This window comes from Mobula hypostoma, chromosome 4 (genome assembly GCF_963921235.1).
Source record: "Mobula hypostoma chromosome 4, sMobHyp1.1, whole genome shotgun sequence".
Taxonomy (NCBI): domain Eukaryota; kingdom Metazoa; phylum Chordata; class Chondrichthyes; order Myliobatiformes; family Myliobatidae; genus Mobula; species Mobula hypostoma.
Window position 1 is genome coordinate 82,593,315 of NC_086100.1, and position 20,377 is coordinate 82,613,691.

The 20,377-nt window shown below is 40.3% G+C and overlaps 1 protein-coding gene across 4 annotated transcripts in view; it reads left to right on the forward strand.

The window, feature by feature from the left end:
- Positions 1-20,377, forward strand: part of LOC134345423 (diacylglycerol kinase delta-like) — a 185,282-nt gene that overhangs the window by 151,619 nt on the left and 13,286 nt on the right. For all 4 annotated transcript variants that reach the window (XM_063046054.1, XM_063046055.1, XM_063046056.1 and 1 more), the window contains 8 exons: positions 4,718-4,825; positions 5,015-5,128; positions 6,291-6,425; positions 7,496-7,650; positions 9,611-9,722; positions 11,153-11,245; positions 16,781-16,900; positions 17,226-17,343. In XM_063046054.1, coding sequence (XP_062902124.1) covers positions 4,718-4,825; positions 5,015-5,128; positions 6,291-6,425; positions 7,496-7,650; positions 9,611-9,722; positions 11,153-11,245; positions 16,781-16,900; positions 17,226-17,343 — 955 coding nt within the window. The remainder of the gene's footprint in view (positions 1-4,717; positions 4,826-5,014; positions 5,129-6,290; positions 6,426-7,495; positions 7,651-9,610; positions 9,723-11,152; positions 11,246-16,780; positions 16,901-17,225; positions 17,344-20,377) is intronic.

Below are 20,377 nucleotides of genomic sequence, written 5' to 3' on the forward strand. Positions count from 1 at the left end.
CGCTTTGCTGAACATCTACGCTCTGTCCGCCAGAGAAAGCAGGATCTCCCAGTGGCCACACATTTTAATTCCACATCCCATTCCCATTCTGACATGTCTATCCACGGCCTCCTCTACTGTAAAGATGAAGCCACACTCAGGTTGGAGGAACAACACCTTATATTCCGTCTGGGTAGCCTCCAACCTGATGGCATGAACATTGACCTCTAACTTCCGCTAGGCCCCACCTCCCCCTCGTACCCCATCTGTTACTCTTTTTAATGCACACATTCTTTCTCTCACTCTCCTTTTTCTCCTTCTGTCCCTCTGAATATACCTCTTGCCCATCCTCTGGGTCACCCCCCCCCCCCGTCTTTCTTCCCGGACCTCCTGTCCCATGATCCTCTCGTATCCCCTTCTGCCTATCACCTGTCCAGCTCTCGGCTCCATCCCTCCCCCTCCTGTCTTCTCCTATCATTTTGCATCTCCCCCTCCCCCTCCAGCTTTCAAATCCCTTACTCATACTCACTCTTCCTTCAGTTAGTCCTGACGAAGGGTCTCGGCCTGAAACGTCGACTGCGCTTCTTCCTATAGATGCTGCTTAGCCTGCTGCGTTCACCAGCAACTTTGATGTATGTTGCTTGAATTTCCAGCATCTGCAGAATTCCTGTTGTTATTATCTCTCAATCCCATTTTCCTGTTGCCTTCTCCCCTTATTGATACCCTTACTAATCAGGAGCCTATTAACTTCCGCTTTAAATATATCCAATGTCTTGGCCTCCTCAGCCATCTGTGGCAATAAATTCCACAGATTCACAAACGTCTGGCTAAAGAAATTCCTCCTCAACTCTGATTCTAAAGGGACATCTTTCTATTCTGAGGCTGTGCCCTCTGGTTCAAGACTACCCCACCGTGTTCATTCTATAGGCCATTCAATATTTGATAGATTATCAATGAGGTCCCCATCATTCTCCTAAACCGCAGTGAGTATGAGAGCCATCAAATGCTCCTCATACATTAACCCTTACATTCCTGGGATCATTCTTGTGAACCTCCTCTCGAGCCTTTCCAATGACAGCACATTAGTGCCAAAACTTCTGAGTATTCCAAATGCAGTCTGACCAACGCCTCAGCATTACATCCTTGCTTTCTCTTGTAGTCCTCTCAAAATGAACGCTAACATTACATTTGCCTTCCTTACCGCTGACTGAGCTTGCAAGTTACCCTTCAGAGAATCCTGCACAAAGACTCCCAAATCCATTTGGCTTGTCATGTCTGAATTTTATCCTAATTTAGAAAATAGTCTACACCTTTATTTCTTCTACCAAAGTGCATGACCATACACTTCCCTACATTATATTCCATCTGCCACTTCTTTGCCCATTTTCTTAATCTGTCTTGTCCTTCTGCAGACTCCCCGCTTCCCTCCACCTGTCTATTATGCCACAAAGCCATCAATTCCATTATCCAAATCATTGATACAGAATGTGGAAAGAAGTGGTCCCACCATAGACCCCTGCAGAACACCTCTGGTCAGTACTGCAGCCAATCAGAGAAATTCCCTTATGTTCCCACTCTTTGCCCTCTGTAGGTCAGCCAATTTTCTGTAATACAATGGGCTCTTTTTTTGTTTAGCAGCCTCATCTGCAGCACCTTATCAAAGGCCTTCTGAAAATCCAAGTAAGCAGCATCCACTGATTTTCCTTTGTCTATTCTATCTGCTATTTCCTCAAAGAATTCCAACAGATTTGTCAGGCATGATTTCCCCTTAAGGAAACCATGCTGACCAGCCTATTTTATCATGTGCCTCCAAGTAACCCAAAACCTCATTCTTAATAGTGAATTTCAACATCTTACCAAAATCAGAGCTGTCTGTATGGCCAACAAGTAGGATGTTTTTTTAAAAAAAGCATCACACCAGTGTCAGATAAGTGAGAAGTGGGCTGTTTGCAGGAAGTTTGGAGGAGAATTACAGAAGGAAATAAGAGAGGCAAGGAGGGGGAATGAGAAAACATAAATAGAAATCCAAAAAAAAATTCAGTAGTTATGTGAGCAGTAAGATTGTTGTAAGAGGAGAGGGAAGTTTTATTAAACAACGAAAATGGAAATTCCTGAAATAAGTGTAGTGCATGGTAACGCTTATTAAATAAGTATATCATCTTTGTCTTCATCAATGAGGAATGTGCTGCTGAAGTCTCAGCAAAAGAAGATGTAATTGAAATTCTGTATGACTAAAAATCGAACATGAAGAGATGATAGAAAGGTTATCTGCAGCTAAAATGGATAATCTAACTGGTCATATGGAATGTAGATGTCCTAGCCGTAATCTTCTAAGCATCTTAGATTCAAAGGCCCTGGTTGTTGACTGGAAAATTGTAAATGTTGCACCTAACCTTGCTCAGTGTGAAAATTTGAAAAATTAATCTCAGATCAAAGTAGTTGTCTTTAGTTAAAGAAAGCCAGCATAAATTTGCTAAAGGCAAATTGTATATTATTATCTTGAATGAGTTGTTTTGATAAAATAACAGGTAGAGTTGATGAAGGCAGTGCTTTTGGTGTATGTGGACTTCCAAAAAGTGATTGATAAAGTGGTGCATGATATGCTTGTTATCAGTACTGAAGTCCATAGAATAAAAGAGGTTAGAAAGCTGGCAAAGTCCTAAGAAGAAGCAGTAGTAGTGAAAGATTGTTTTTCAGACTGGCTGGAAATATATAGCTGAATTCCCCGAGAGTAGCTGCTGACTTCAGAGTGTTTCTGAATGTTTGGAACTTGTACTTGAGTGTGCAGGATACAAATTCCAAATTGCAAATGACATTAAACTGGAAGGTGTAATGAGTGCTGAGGAGGATACCAATAAATTTCAAAAAGGTACAGTCATGTTGGTGAAATGGACAGATAGGTGACAGATAAAACTGTGATGTTATATTTTGCTTGAAAGAAAGGACATAATATTGTAAACTAGAGGCATAATTTTAAAGCAGATCCGTGGCCAGAGAGCTCTGGGAATATGTATGCACAATTCTTTATAACTCACAAGGGAAGTTCACAAAAAAACATTCACAGCCTTAGCTTTAATAAATACAGCTGCAGAACATAATGGTAGGGAAATTAGGATAAACCTTTATAGAACATGTGTTTGGTCACAACTGGAGTATGTTGTACAATTCTGGTTACCACACTGACTGAAAGTTGCAGAGGATTGAGAAAGAGTGCAGAAGAGATTAATTTAAATGATTTCGGATATGAGAGACATTCATACGTGGATATACTGGAAAAACTGAGACTAATCTCCTTGTCTCTGTGGGGAAATATCCAAAAAGGTATTCATGAAACAAGTGATCAGGGTCTGAAATGCACTGCCAGATGTTGTAAGGGTTGTAGGTTAAATTGCCTTTGTCTGCAGAACAGTTTCTGTATTTTGAAAATGAATTCACCTGCTCCAAATTCTTTGGACATTGTGGGCATAAGATTCGTTGTGCCTTAAGCACATTCTTTTAAGTGTATGGTACCAAGTGATTCAGATAGAAAGTAAATCTTCAGTTGTTTAAGTGCAGAGAATGCAGATTCATTAGAATGACATCAAACAACAATGAAATGAGGGCAAGTGCTCGAGAAACTGAATAACCCACTGCAGTGCAACCCACTTTACTTCCCTGTCTCATGTGAAAGCTTGTAGCTAATCCACTGTGGTATCCAGTCCTGAAGCATGAAAAGAAAACTCCTGGCGTATTGAAAATGTTGTCCTCCTCAAATCACCGCTATTTGGGGAGTGCCAATTCATCCTTTGTTCTTTAAGTTCTATCACTTCTTGCTGTTATCAATGAAGAATTATCAAGGTCAAATATAGGTTCAATTTTAATTATCATTGATGCATACATGAATATTGCCAAATGAAACAGAGTTCCTCCTGGACCAAGGTACAAAACACGTTACCAACAGCACACTGCACAGAGCACAAATAGCACACATGGTTACAATTTCAGGAAAACATACAGTTACAAAGGAGAAAAAAAAGGAGCTCAAATATCTTATTTGTTTTTTTCTTCAATTCTGCTATTAGTGCTGATCTAGACAATTTGATAATGTCAATGTTTATTCAGTATTGATAAATTTGACAAATTTCTATAGATGCACATGGAGAGTATCCTAACTGGTTGCACCATGGGCCAGATTCAGAATTACTAATCCTCAGGAGTGGAAATGACTGAAGAAAGTGGTGGATGCAGCAGAGTCCATCACAGACAAAGACCTCCCACTATTGAGTATATTTACGAAGACAACAGTATTCATTATCAAAGGCCCACACCATCCAGGCCATGTTCTCTTCTCCCTTCTACCATCAGGTCGGAGATGCAGAAGCCTTAGGTTCCATACCACCAAGTTTAGGATCAGTTATTACCCAACAACCAACAAGCTCCTGAACCAGCGTGGATAACTTCACCCACCACAACTCTGAACTGATTCGACAACCTACAAGCTCACTTTCAAAGATCTTTTGCAGCTCATGTTCTCAGTATTATTTCATTTATTTGCACAGTTTCTGTTTTTCCATATTGGTTGTTTTGTCAGTCTTAATTTATGTATAGTTACTAGTAACTTCTGCTGCATTCTTTATTTTTCCTGGAAGTGCCTGAAGTGTATGAATATCAAGGTATGTATATGTATACAAAGCTTTGATAATAACTTTGCTTTACTTCATTTTAATTTGATCCTTTTCTTTTCACTTTTCTATTGCAGTGTGATGGACAGCGCATTCCCCTACCTAGCTTGCAGGGTATTGCTGTACTAAATATCCCCAGCTATGCTGGTGGTACCAACTTTTGGGGTGGAACCAAGGAAGATGATGTAAGTGCAACTTTAAAACCAGTTTTGGTAAATGTAAATAAATAGGGTTGCAGATATAATATTCATTTAAGTGTAAGTCAACATAAATCACAGAGCCATGGTACTCGTATCCATAGAGTGATGCCAATCATTGCAATCTCTCGTGCATTAGTACAATTGCTGACATAACCCTTGTTGATCGCTCTGCAGATCTTCACAGCTCCTTCTTTTGATGACAAGATCTTGGAGGTGGTGGCTGTGTTTGGCAGTATGCAAATGGCAGTTTCACGAGTCATCAATCTGCAACATCATCGAATTGCTCAAGTAAGAGAGCTCACCCATGCTTGTTTTACTCTCTTCCTTGATTTTTTACGCCCTCCCTCATAACAATTTTAACTGCCGTGCCAAGGACATTTGTTCAATAGACTGTACTTCCCTCATAATTGGTCCATGTTTCAGGGGACACTCAGAAGTTGCCTTCTGGGCCAACAATAGATTAAGCTCCCATTTATTACTGTTTCTGTGCCACTGAGCACAAAGTACGGGAAGTAGTCCAAAAATTACTGCTAAGCCTTGCTCTTCAGCCTTTTTTCTAGCTCATAGAACTCTCTTTGGGGTGGCCCCTCATTTGTTAAATTATAAAAAATCTGGCATTTCCCTTCTCTTTAATTCTTTCACTCTCCACTAATATCCTAACCTTTGTGACTATTTCTCAACAGTAAATTCAATAGTACACTTTCTTGGTAACCCAAGTGCATCAGAAAATGCAACCATTCAGAAAACAGATGAACACACTACCAATAAAGCAATAGTCAGCCTGACACTAACTAAGAACCAAATACTCATTTTCATCTTATAGTTGTAGATGAAACAAGAGGTAAAGCTAAAATAAAATCAAAAATGCTAGTGATACATAATGCGGAATCAAATCCAGTAAATGGGAGTTGTGGGTTGGGAGGAGAAAATAAAATAACCATATCATTTTAGACTTATAATAATACAGTTGGCTCATCATTCTCCAAGGAAAGGGAGCTGCCACGATCATCTGTGTGGGTTCAGGCCCATTTTCTCTCTCTGTCCCTCTCACAATCACTCCTTGCCTGCTCTCCATCTTCCACTGGGCTCCCCTCCCCCTTTCTTTCTCCGTAGGCCTCCCATCCCATGGTCCTCCCCCTTCTCCAGCACTGTATCCCTTTTGCCAATCAACTTTCCAGCTCTTAGCTTCATCCCTCCCTCTCCTGTCTTCTCCTAAAATTTCGGTCCCCCCCCCCCCCCCACTTTCAAATCTCTTGCTACCTCTTCTTTCAGTTAGTCCTGATGGAGGGTCTCGGCTCGAAACATCAACTGTACTTCTTCCTATAGATGTTGCCTAGCCTGCTGCATTCCACCAGCATTTTGTGTATGTTAGTTGGGCAAATATTAAGAGGGTTTTTTTTAGACTTCAATCAGCCTCCTTAACTAGGATGCACTTTCTTCCCATTTCTAGTGTCGTTCAGTAAAGATTACAATTCTTGGCGATGAAGGAGTCCCAGTACAAGTGGATGGGGAAGCTTGGATTCAACCCCCTGGCTACATAAAAATCATTCACAAAAACCGTGCACAGATGTTGACCAGAGATCGGGTAGGTACTGTCTGGAGCCTGGGAATGAAAGCCAAATTAATTTCCAGAAAGACCTGAGGTAAAATAGTTCTGTTTTACACTATAAAATCCCACTTTGGCAGTAGATGTCAATCAAGCAGAAATAACATTTCATTTTTCTTTAAGCATGTTTACAAAAGCCTATTTACAATTTTCATTACTTGGTCTGATGTATTAGTGTCACTACACTAAATAACAGGTAGGCAGTATATATTTTAATATTAATATGTCTTTGACTTGGATTGTTTTATTATTACTGACTTCAAATTCACAACAGTATAAAATCTGTTGCATTTCTGACTGGACTTCCTTTAATAACGAATATGTTCAATTTTACCAAACACAGCTAAAAACCAAAAAAAAAATCCTGAACTGTACCAGAAATTATGCTCATAAACTTCAAGCCACTCTAATGCTAAACTGTATTGGGAGGAATAACATATCAGTACATCAGAATGTTTACTTTCCATGTGAGACTGTTGTATTTGTTTGTTTATATGTATTTTTTGGGATCTGAGATCCCTTACAAGGTCATGTCTTTAGCACTCACCTGGTGGGACAAGTAAGTTGTTACTGATATTGCAGTTGTTTCATGACTACAGCTTTGATCTGATCTATTAATTATGAGATCATTGAGCATGATATATTGTATATTGCATATTTATACAATTAATACCAGTTCCATAGAGTACAAATAAAGTTAGATTAGTCACTGCATAGGTGCTGTTGTACATATTCCCTTGACTAAAGATTCTCCTGTTACATTAGTCATTTTGATAAACATAGGGCATGTCGAGAGTATGGCAAATTCCCCAACATCCAACAGAGACGGAAGATTTTCTGAGCATAATTTGTCTTTCTCAAGAAATACTACACTGGAACCAAATGCACTATATCTTAATCACATATGATGTCACCTCTTTATTCCGTATAACTGTTAGGTTTAAATTAAAGGAGGTAGATTGGCATTGAATCCAAATCAGTAGAAGCCTGAGTTGGGATAGGTGATCTGCCATTGACCTTGAGCTCATTTGTGTCTGCCCATCCCACAGGCTTTTGAGAACACCCTCAAATCTTGGGAAGATAAACAAAAGTGTGAACTACCTCGTCCGTCATCCCAGATTGCCTTGCAGCCTGAGATAGTTTCAGAAGAGGAAGCTGCTGAGATCAATCAGTTTGGCCGAGCGGCTGGAACGCTCATCCATCGGTAAGTGGTTCAAAGGCATTTGTCTAAACTACACATCATCCTTAAGCATAGACAGCAGGGCAGGTCAAACTGCAGATATCCTGGGAGTGATCTCTGCAATGGTTCGAGAAGACTGGGGTAAAACTCTAGTCCTAGAACATGAATGGTGCTCCCTGTGGCAGGAGAAATACACTCTTCAGCTATGAATATTGAAGAAAGGTTGAACCTCTCTTCAACCTTTACAACAATTCATCACCCAACTAAAGTTGAGACAGTGTGCGGTACAAGAGAAACGTTAGAACGGTAAGCAACAAATTGAAATGTGCATTGTAGAGAGGAACTGTATTAATATAATTAATATATAACTATATTAATATCCATCTGCAATTTGCAGTGGGATTCTGTATGGAATTTGCAAGACTTTTGCATGTGCAACAAGCCATGAATTAGATCGAAGTGGATAGAAGGCATTTGGAGTGCCACCGTAGCGTGGTGTTTAGCACAACGCTATTACAGCTCAGGGCACCAGAGTCCAGAGTACAATCCCGATGCTGTCCGTAAAGAGTTTTAATTCCTGTCCATGAATGCATGTGTTTCCTCTGGGTGCCCCAGTTTCCCTCCACACTCTAAACACATACAGGTTCGTCAGTTAATTGGTCATTGTAAATTGTCCTGTGATTCGGGTAGGGTTAATTAGATGGGTTACTGGGCAGTGCAGGTTGTTGGGCCAGAAAGGCCTGGTCCACACTCTATCTCTAAATAAATAAGTTACCTGTTACTTGATTTAAAGATGCCTGCTTGTTGTTCACTCAGGGGCCACTTTATTAGGTACACTTGTACACCTTCACATAAATGCAAATATTTAATCAGCCAATCATTTGGCAGCAACTCAATGCATAAAAGCGTGCAGACATGATCAAGGGGTTCAGTTACTAGAGAAAATCTGCAGATGCTGGAAATCCAAGCAACATACACAAAATGCTGAAGGAAACGTCGACTGTACTTTTTTTCCATTGATGCTGCCTGGCATGCTGAGTTCCTCCAGCATTTTGTGTGTGTTGCAAGGAGTTCAGTTGTTGTTCAGACTAAACTTCAGAATGGGGAAGAAATGAGATCTAAGTGACTTTAACCGTGGAATGATTGTTGGTGCCAGACAGGGTGGTTTGAGTATCTCAGAAACTGCTGATCACACAGGATTCTCATGCAGAACAGTCTCTAGAATTTCTAGTGATGATGCGAAAAAGGGAAAAAAACATCCAGTGAGCAGCAGTTCTGTGGGAGAGAATGCCTTGTTAATGAGAGAGGTCAGAGAAGAATGGCCGGACTGGTTCAAGCTGACAGGAAAGCAACAGTAACTCAATTAACCACACATTACAACAATCAAACCTTGAAGTGGATGGGCTGCAGCAAAGGAAGTCCATAAATAGACACTCAGTGACCATTTTATTAGTACAGGAGGTAATTAATAAAGTGGCCACTGAGTGTATATACTGGGGTCGGTGTCATACTTTCAGTTCAGTGAAACAGGCCAGACTGTAAAGCTTTATTAGGTATAGGTCGTCTTTAGTTCATCATTAAAAATGCTTATTATAGAGAACACAGTAATGATTGTAGGTTGTATGTCACATGGGGAAAGGAATAATGCTTTCATCCAATATTCCTTCACATATGTCACTGGACCCCCAAAGATAAGGCAGTGACAAGCTTGATTCGTGATATTGTACTTTTGAGCATTTTTCTGGTCAACTTTCATATCTGGTTGACTTACAGCAAAATTGTTCCAAGTGGAATTAACTCTCATAAATTGTCTTCATCAAGCAGCAACGTTGGCCTACTCAACATTACACTGGCTTTGTTTTCCAAAAACTTTTTGCATTGGGCCTCCATCTTCCATTTCACTATTGTTTTAAAAGCTGGTTTCCCCCATCTTTTCTTTTTGTCCCTTATAATGTCCTTCCTCCTCCTTTCTCTCTCTGTCCAGGATTCGGGAGACCGCACAGCTTCATCATACAATGGAACAAGAGCTTGCACATGCAGTAAATGCCAGTGCCAAATCAATGGATAAAGTTTATGCAAAGTCAAAAACAACCGAGGTAAGAAATGGTACTGATGACTGTGGGCTAGGGAATGCAAATCTACAACCAGTGAGACTGGGTGGACTATCTAGATCTGCTTCTTCTTCTGACTTTTTATGGTATTCCAACTTAAAGGTGCATTACCGCCACCAACTGAACTGGAGTGTGGTGTAGAGAATTGGGAAAAAAGACCTGTCAGATGAAAGCTAAGTTAGCCCAAAAAGCCCTATGGATTGTAAGACGTGGAAGACAATACTTTGAATTAAAGTTTTAACATTAACTAAACATTTAAGTTTTGATGTGAAAACTATCAATCCACAAAGATGGTAATGAAGACTGCATTTGGTCTCTTTCAACCTTGTATGCTTCACACTGTAATAGTACATGTTCAACTGTTTCATAGTGATGACAAAACCTACACAAACCAGAATGATGTTTTCAAACACGATATGAGGAATAATTAAGCATAGTGTGCCCAATTCTCGAGATCTGCATTCAGGTTTGGATACAATTATAAGGAAGTGGAACTAGGATGAGTTAAATGGGAGCAGCTGTTTTGGGCAAGTTGAGAAAGCTTACTCACTACTATCATCTTTTGGGGGAGAAACTAGCTGTGCTGAAAGTGAGCCTGTTGTCAGTTGGCCTTGTGTCTGCAGAAGCTTTCGCTTTTCAGTAGAAACCTATTCCAGAAAGCCTGCTGGGATTTGGCTCTGCAGACTGCCTATTCATCAATCATTTAGTTTTGAAAGTGTTACTAGTATTGATTTGAGGTTTTACTCAGGTTTTGTCCAATAATTAGTTTTCACTTTGAGAAGTAGCGTGGTTTAAGCCAATTACCTCATCGGTTCTAGACTAGCTAGTTATAACCAGCCACTCGACTATGGGACACAGCCAGTTAGTATATGGAAGAGTAACCTCATGCTAGTGCCAGCATCCCCAGCAGACTCAGTTTGGAAAATTCAACCATGTTTAGAAATCCCTAAAACGAACCTAGTTTCATTTAGTCTCTACAACTCTCTCCAGTTCTGTATCAAAGCTCATTAATATAACTTCTGCACCTTCCTATTTCCCATAACAACACCTCAATATACATTGTCTTTTAATCAATGGAAAGCATCACTGTCTCTTTTAACCCTGATCGCTATCAAAACTACTCTTTCTAGTAACATTCCCAATTTAAAAAGCCTGTTCAGATTCTGCCTGACCGTGGTTTTGGTTACCTTGACTGACCTTGCTTGCTCTTCCCTGCAAAGATCCTCCAAATGTTTATTACATAAAGCATGCTTTATAAGTGCAAGCTGTTCATGACTGTGTAAAGATTCCCTGAGCTGTAAGGTATGAGCTGCAGATAATGTAAGAGTCGCGTGTTAGAGAAGTGTCATTGCTACTGAGTGGACTGGAAGACATGTGGATTTAAAGTTGTCTTATCTTGTTTTCCTTTCTTAAAGGGCTTGAGTTGCAGTCTGGTGATGGAAATGGTCAACAATGGGAAAGCCCTGCATAATGAGACAGAGCTTCTACTAGCAGGCAAAATGTCACTGGTAAGCAAAGACACAAATAGTAGGAACTAATGAGTCCCAGTGCTTATATGTGGAATAATTAAGTGAGTCACAATTAAATGAAATATTTCCGGTATTAAAAAAAGTGGCAGACTGGTATAATTGGAAGCCTCAAACAATTTGTATATCTAATAGCAAAACTAGTTATTTAAGCACCGGGGTCTAATTGAGCTATTTGGACAATGTACATATAAAAGACTATTAGAAATGCTGGAGCAAATTACTAGCTGGAAAGTATTCAAGCATTTTGTTCTATAAAAGTAATAATATATAACTGAATGAGCACAGGCAGACTAGAGTCTGATCAAGGTTTGGAAGATTTACTCTGCATATGAGGTAACAGATACATGGTATGAGCAACTCTCTATAAATGATTTCACCAAAACATATTTTGTCACATACAGGACAACATATAATAATAATTTTTAAATCAGTTATATTTGTGTACAAAGCAGTATTCTAGCATTTAAAGTGTCAAGTGGGGAGGCAGGGTAGCAAAGTGGTTAGCACAACACTTTACAGTACCAGCTACCCAGGTTCAATTCCCACCGCTGCCTGTAAGGAGTTTGTACGTTCTCCCCGTGACCGCGTGGCTTTCCTCCAGAGGCTGCAATTTCCTCCTACAGTCCAAAGAAGTACCAGTTGGTAGTTTAATTGATCATTGTAAATTGTCCTGTGATTAGGCTTGGGTTGAATATGCGGGTTGCTGGACGGTGCAGCTCGTTGGATTAGAAGGATCTGTTCCATGCTGTATCTGTAAATACATTAAATAAGTAAGTATACCCATGATTGTCAAAAAAAAATCTAATTCTGAGTGAAACAGTATTTAGTACAAAATCACATTGTGGCTCATGATATCACCGTTGGTAAATGAGAAGAATTATTCTTAATCTAATTTAATAACGTTCTGTAGACTAACCAGCACATATCCTTCCATACTGTATGTACTTTTATTTATTGGTATATTCCTGAAGGTGATCCTTGCTGGGTCACAGTTCTAAAATTGTTACCAACCTCCAATACTATTTCCAAATGTCCACTTATCTTCGTTTGATGCCAAGTACTGCGAGTGAGCAAGGAATTCAACTCTAGGAGGTCGTGACCAAATCTGTAGGTATTCCACTGAATAAAGTCATGGTCTAGAAGTGATGATTTGGCATTAATTAAAAGCAAGAATGCTGCCTAATTTTCCTCTTTCTCAAAATACTACACTATTGCAACCACAGCCTTGAATGAGGGCATGTACACAGTGGAAACTTAAGCTTTTACCTTCTGTTCTAAAGAGCTAATAAATGCCACCTTTTCTTAGGGGATTGGCTAAAAATATAAGACTGGTCCATCAACAGTGTTTAATGCTACTAATGTGTCTAATGTCACTATAGCTTGTGTGTAGCTTTTGTTATTAGCAATGATTGAATGATCCAAGCTGCTCACTTCTATTCAATCATGTTGCAGCCACGTAAATCTTAAGTTAGTTACATTTGGAGTATTGTACTTGGGTCTGGAAACCACATTATGGAAGGATGTGGAGGCTATAGAAAAGCTTCACCAGGTGGACAAACATGGTTTCTCTGCAACTTCTGCCATCTTGAACAGGACCCAAGCACTAAATACACCTTTACCTCTCCCCCCCCACCCTCGCTCTCCATTTTCTGCAGGGATTGCTCCCTCCAATGATTCCCTTGTCCATTCGTCCCTCCCCACATATCCTTCCTGGCACATATCCCTGCAAGCGGAAGAAGTGCTCCGCCTGCCCATTCACCTGCTCCTTCACCTCCATTCAAGTCCCCAGACAGGACTTCTAGATGAGGCAACACTTCACCTGCGAATCTGTTGGAATCATCTACTGTGTCCAGGGCTTCCAATGTGGCCTCCTCAATATTGGGGAGACCCAACATAGATTGGGAAACCATTTTGTTGAGCACCTTCACTCCAGCTCGTGATTTTATATACATCTCCTTGAGGTAAACCATTTTAATTCCTATCCCCATTTCCATTCTGATATGTCAGTCCATGGCCTCCTCTACAGCCACTCATCTCGCCAACTGCTGACAACTTTCTCCCCACCCCTTCCCTCTTCTTCAATTCCCCGCTCTGGCCCCCCTCTTACCTCTTCTCCTCACCTGTCTATAATCTCGCCCTGGTGCCCTCCTACTTCCTTTTTCCCCATGGTCTACCCTCCTTTATATCAGATTCCTTCTTCTCCAGCCCTTTACCTTTTCCAGCTATCACTTCCCAGCTTTACTTCAGCCCCCCCCCCCACCCACCTGGTTTGACCTATCTCCTTCCCCTCCTTCACCTTCTTATTTGGCCTTCCTCCCCCTTGCATTCCAGTCCTGATGAAAGGTCAAAACATCGATTGCTTACTCATTGCCATTCAGCGTGACCTACTGAATTGCTCCAGCATTTTGTGTGTTTTCTGCACAAACATAGAATGTCTTATCTGGAAAATTAGAGGCTGAAGAGTAGCATGTTAGATGTATATAAAATCATGAGAGGTGTAGATAGAATAGGTAGCCTTTTCCTCAGGGAGAAAATGGATTTAAGGTGAGAGAGCTGAAGTTGAAAGGAGATTTAAGAGGAGCGTTCTCTTTTAAACAGATGGGGGAAGGTGCCTGGAACGCAGTGGTGGAAGCTGACATGATAGTGATGTTTAGGAGGAATTCAGCAGGCAGGGGATGCAGCAATATACAGTGCCTATAAGAAATATTTCTCCTCCCCAACCCTGACGTTTTTCTGTTTTATTGTTTTACAACATTGAATCACAGTGGATATAACTTGGCATTTTTTGAGACTGATCAACAGAAAAAGACTCTTTCATGTCAAAGTGAAAACAGATTTCTACAAAGTGATCTAAATTAATTACAAATATAAAACACAAAATAATTGATTGCATAAGTATTCATCCCCTTTAATATGACACATCAATCATCACTGGTGCAGCCAATTGGTTTTAGAAGGCATGTAATTACTTAAATGGAGATCTGTTTTTGGAGACCTGTGTGCAGTCAAGGTGTGTCAAATGATTGTAGTCCAACTGCTAGTGAGTCAGTATCCTAACAAAAACTACACCACGAAGACAAAAGAACACTCCAAGCAACTCCACAAAAAGGTTATTAAAAAGCACAAGTCAGGAGACAGATACAAGAAAATTTCCAAGTCACTAAATATTCCTTGGAGTTAAGTCAATCAGAGAACTGTGACTCAGGAGAAGATTTGTTTTGCAGCAAGACAATGACCCAAAACATATAGCCAAAGCTACACAGGAATGGCTTAAAAGCAACAAAGTTAATGTCCTGGAGTGGCCAAGTCAGAGAGTCCATAACTCAATTCAGTTGAAAGTTTTTGGCTGGATTGAAAAAGGCTGTCCACTCATGATCCCCATGCAATCTGACAGAGCTTGAGCAGTTTTGTAAAGAAAAGTGGGGAAAAATTGCAGTGCTCTGATGTGCAAAGCTGGTAGAGACTGACTCAAGGCTGTAATTGCTGCCAAAGGTGCATCTACTAAATACTGACTTGAAGGATGTGAGTAATTATGCACTCAATTATTTTGTACTTAATAATTGTAATAATTTTAGACCAATTTGTAGAAATTTGTTTTCTCTTTGACTGTTGATCAGTGTCAAAAAAGCCAAATTCAATCCATTCTGATTCAATGTTGTAAAACAATAAAACATGAAAACTTCCAAGGAGGGTCAATACTTTTTATAAGCACTGTAGACCATGTGCAGATAGATGATATTAGACAATGTATAATGTACTTTGAAGTTTGAACTTTAATTTGAAATAATATGATCAGCACAGGCATTGTGGGCCAAGGGGCCTGTTCCTTTGGTACCGTTCTGTTCAATTCTACTTGACATGGAATATGTAACGCTCAGGGCTATCGGCTCATGTTTGTCTAGGGGAAACCCCGTCTGCCCGCCAAACCGTGTCTCAAGTTTTGCGTAGTTGCTGTGTAATGCACCCTGGTTCAAACTCACTCCTCAAATATCAGGCAGCACACAGTGTACGATTTACAGATTACAATTTGTAGATCTTACTGGAACTATGTAATGAATAGAGATAGACTAGATTATTAGATTAGATTATGAGTTCATGCAGTCCTCTTTTATTGTCAATTAGTAATGCATGCATTAGGAAATGATACAATTTGTTCCTCCAGAATGATATCACAGAAACACAAAACAAACCAAGACTAAAAAAACTGACAAAAACCACATAATTATAACATATAGTTACAACAGTGCAAAGCAATACCATAATTTGATAGAAGAACAGACTATGGGCACGGTAAAAAAAATCTCAAAGTCTCTCGAAAGTCCCATCATCTCACGCAGACGGTAGAAGGAAGAAAAACTCTCTTCCTGCCATGAGCTTCCAGCACTGCAAACTTGCCGATGCAGCACCCTGGGAGCACCCCGACCACAGCCGACTCTTGAGTCCGTCCGAAAACTTCGAGCCTCTGACCAGCCCTCCGACACCGAGCACCATCTCTGCCGAGCGCTTCGACCCTAGCAACAGGCAATAGGCAAAGCCGAGGATTTGGGGCCTTCCCCTCCGGAGATTCTTGATCGTACAGTAGCAGCGGCAGTCAAGTGGGCATTTCAGAAGTTTCTCCAGATGTTCCTGCGTGCTTCTCACGGCTGTCCCCATCAAATCAGGATTGTGCACGACATCCTACTTCACAAATACGATATAGAAGGAATTTATATTTTATACAATGTAAAAGAAAAGTAAAAGGCACCAAACAACCACTTCGTGCACAACCATTGGAGCTCAATTAACGGGGTCTTCTTTCCACCATGTGATCACCTCCGATCCCCATGACCTGCCACCTGGGACCAACCACGGTGGTCGACCAGAGCACGTCCAGCACGTCCTTCCTCTTCGGTTCTCCCGAAAAACCCACCAAACCACATGGTTCCCAGCCATATGAGACAATATCACCCACAGAAAGAATAACATGGACACTCGTTGGTTTGTTCCCTCCCTTTTCAATAATATAACCTAAACAAGCAGGGAGAGAGACTACTCCTTACATCGCAGTTATTATTACAGAAAATCCATTTTATATAACATACAAAGAAGCTATTTTAGACACCTCAGCAGCCAGTGTAACAAAGACTCAGTTACAAATAAATGAGCTAACGTTTTAGTGCAATGTTATGAAGACATTGTAAATTCTCTTATGTGTTTCTAAGATAAATCAGGGTTTTATAGTGTGTTACAGATTGGATTACTGAGTTTGTAAGTAAATGGTTTGGTAGCTATTTCACGTTCATGACAGCCAGCTAGGCTTACAAAGGTAGTTAGCCTGCAGTACTCCTTGGTGATGATACTGAAACCCAGAAGGTAAAGATATTTGATTAATTATTTCTGGTCATGGTACAATACAAAAGGGAAAAGAGAAAATGTGAAAAAAAGAATACAATTCCATGTTAAAGGCTAGCATTTGTTTTTGTTTTCTAATTATTACTGAGCATGCTGCTCTATGTTTTTCTTTTCTGGGTACAGCAGTTAGATCCCCCTCAGAAAGATGAGCTCACTGGGGCTCTGGCTAATGTGGACCTTCAGCTTCGCAAGCTGGCAGAAATTCCCTGGTTGTGTCAACTTATCGAACCAAGCGATGACGAGGTAGGCTCAGAAGCAAACAAAGTGTTTTACTGAATTGTTGATTTATAGAATGTGTTCAGTAGGTAACCTAAAACTTTGTTGCTTTTCTATTTTTTTTCCCTCCTGAAAGTGCTAAACTGGGGTTGGGTGAACAAGTGTAAGAAAGCATTTGCTGGTGTTAGTTAGGCGAAGACTATTTAATCTATATCAAAGGCCAAGGCTTGTTTAGACAAAAATCTGCTTCCCAACTTGACCCTGATGTCAATAGCATATGTATGTGGGTACTTCCTTCCATGTCTAATAAACTGAAAGTTATTGCTGCTTTTCTCTTCACGTGTTCTTCCAGGGGCAATTGTTGGAATATTCCAAACGGACTCGTAGTGCCAAGTTCCGTCTTGTGTCAAAGTTAAAAAAAGAGAAAAATAACAAAAATAAGGAAACCAGAGGGAATTTGGGTTTGCCAGGTGTGTATGTGAATTCTGAATCTCATTTACTTCCATGTGTTTTGTCATTATCATCCCCTTTGCATATGTGTTTTTCAGTCATGCCAAGAGAGATTCAAGTTCAGAATGTTACCCGTGTTTTACTGTTTTGCACCATCTTTGATAATTGGTTGGCATTTTCCAATGGTCCATTTTAATGTTAGCTGTCTGACTAAGGCAAGGGGCATTCAAGGAAATGACTGCCCTTCTGCCTTTGTCTTCTCGCAATTTGATGCCTTATGACAGCATCATAGATGTTCTGGTAAGGGGCACCCAGGTAGAATTTCCAGTGATATGTTTGTAGATTAATTTACAATCATCAATTGAAATAGTGAAGTAGAAGGCATGCCGTTTATCAGGATTTGTGTTTGTAACAAATAGTACCTATTTGTGTTTAGATAATCCAGAGGGAATTTAATAACTAAGTGTTCACTATCTCAATGACTTTAATATACAGTGGCATGCAGAAGTTTGGGCACCCCGGTCAAAATTTCTGTTACTGTGAATAGCTAAGCGAGTAAAAGATGACCTGATTTCCAAAAGGCATAAAGTTAAAGATGACACATTTCTTTAATATTTTAAGCAAGATTACTTTTTTATTTCCATCTTTTACAGTTTCAAAATAACAAAAAAAGATAAGGGCCCGAAGCAAAAGTTTGGGCACCCTGCATGGTCAGTACTTAGTAACACCCCCTTTGGCAAGTATCACAGCTTGTAAACGCTTTCTGTCGTATTTCAATTCTTGTTTGGGGGATTTTCACCCATTCTTCCTTGCCAAAGGCTTCTAGTTCTGTGAGATTCTTGGGCCGTCTTGCATGCACTTCTCTTTGGAGGTCTATCCACAGATTTTCGATGATATTTAGGTCAGGGGACTGTGAGGGCCATGGCAAAACCTTCAGCTTGTGCCTCTTGAGGTAGTTCATTGTGGATTTTGAAGTGTGTTTAGGATCATTATCCTGTTGTAGAAGCCATCCTCTTTTCATCTTCAGTTTTTTTACAGACGCTGTGATGTTTGCTTCCAGAATTTGCAGGTATTTAATTGAATTCATTCTTCCCTCTACCAGTGAGATGTTTCCCGTGCCATTGGCTGCAACACAAGCCCAAAGCATGATCAATCCACCCATGTGCTAACAGTTGGAGAGGCATTCTTTTCATGAAATTCTGCACCCTTATTTTCTCCAAACATACCTTTGCTCATTGCTGCCAAAAAGTTCTATTTTAACTTCATCAGTCCACAGGACTTGTTTCCAAAATGCATCAGGCTTGTTTAGATGTTCCTTTGCAAACTTCTGATGCTGAATTTTGTGGTGAGGACGCAGGAAAGGTTTTCTTCTGATGACTCTTCCATGAAGGTCATATTTGTGCGGGTGTCGCTGCACAGTAGAACAGGGCACCACCACTCCAGAATCTGCTAAACCTTCCTGAAGGACTTTTGCAGTCAAATGGGGGTTTTGACTTGCCTTTCTAGCAATCCTACGAGCAGTTCTCCCGGAAAGTTTTCTTGGTCTTCCAGACCTCAACTTGACCTCCACTGTTCCTGTTAACTGCCATTTCTAAATTACATTACGAACTGAGGAAACGGCTACCTGAAAACGCTTTGCTATCTTCTTATAGCCTTCTCCTGCTTTGTGGGCATCATTTATTTTAATTTTCAGAGTGCTAGGCAGCTGTTTAGAGGAGCCCATGGCTGCTGATTTTTGGGACAAGGTTTGAGGAGTCAGGGTATTTATAAAGCTTTAAAATTTGCATAACCTGGCCTTTCCTAACGATGACTGTGAACAAGCCATAGCCCTAACAAGCTAATTAAGGCCTGAGACCTTGGTAAAAGTTATCTGAGAGCTCAAATCTCTTGGGGTGCCCAGACTTTTGCATGATGCTCCTTTCCTTTTTTTCACTCTAAAATTCTACAAAACAAAAATAATTCACCAATTTTGGTTAAAATGTTGAAAAGAATGTTTCATCTTTAACTCTATGACTTTTGGAGATCAGTTCATCTTCTACTCACTTAACTATTCACAGTAACAGAAATTTTGACCAGGAGTGCCCAAACTTCTGCATGCCCCTGTGTTCAGCCAGGATTGAGAAAATCCTTAATTCTGTTCTTAGATACAGAATTCTTAGAGAGAGACAGGAATTCTGCGGAGATTGAAATTGTGAAGACAGTCACTTGTGCAGTTTAAGTTCCAGATTTTAAAACTGAGTGGGGTCTATCAGACTTTCAGTGGACATGGAGGTCATTTGGGTTAACAGGTACTTGGCAAGGGCCAATTTAAAAAAAAGTTGGATTTATGTAGAGGAACCATTGTGGGAGTGGACAGAGTTAGAAGGAGAAACTCTTAAGAAGTTCAGTGAGAAGAGGCAGATGTTAGGTTGAGGTTTCCGTCAAGTTTCACTTTCTTTGTCCATTAATGTCTAGCTAGAGTAGTGAGAATAGGTCCAAGGTCAGTGGCGTGCTCCTCATGCAAGATGCAGGAGATCTGTGAGACCTCCAGTCTCCCTGATCGCTACACCTGTGGGGAAGTCCAACAAAGCTAAACCATTTCTTTCTTCACCCAAAATTCATTCAGAAACTCCTAGGTCCAATGAAATGGGAACAGTAAACGGCTTCTTCCGTATATCAAATGAATCAGTGGCATACTTGACAAATGAAGTTCTTCAACTCTGTTGCTAACTCAGGACAGATCATAGGTTATACATTGGATCTTTTGCTTAAACACACACAAAATGCTGGAGGAACTCAGCAGTTCAGTTAGTATCTCTAGAGGGTAATAAGTGGTCGACGTTTCAGGCCTTCAATAGGAAGGGTCCAGGCCCAAAAAGTCAACTGTTCATTTACCTTCATAAATGCTGCCTGATCTGCTGACTTCCTCCAGAGTTTCGTGTGTGTTGATCCACATTTCCAGCAACCGCAGTCTCTTCTGTGTATCCGGGGTGTTATTGCTTTCAGTATCTTGGTGAAATGTCATATGATTCTTATGTCAACACTATTTTTCTTTGTCCAGCAGGATTATAGTCA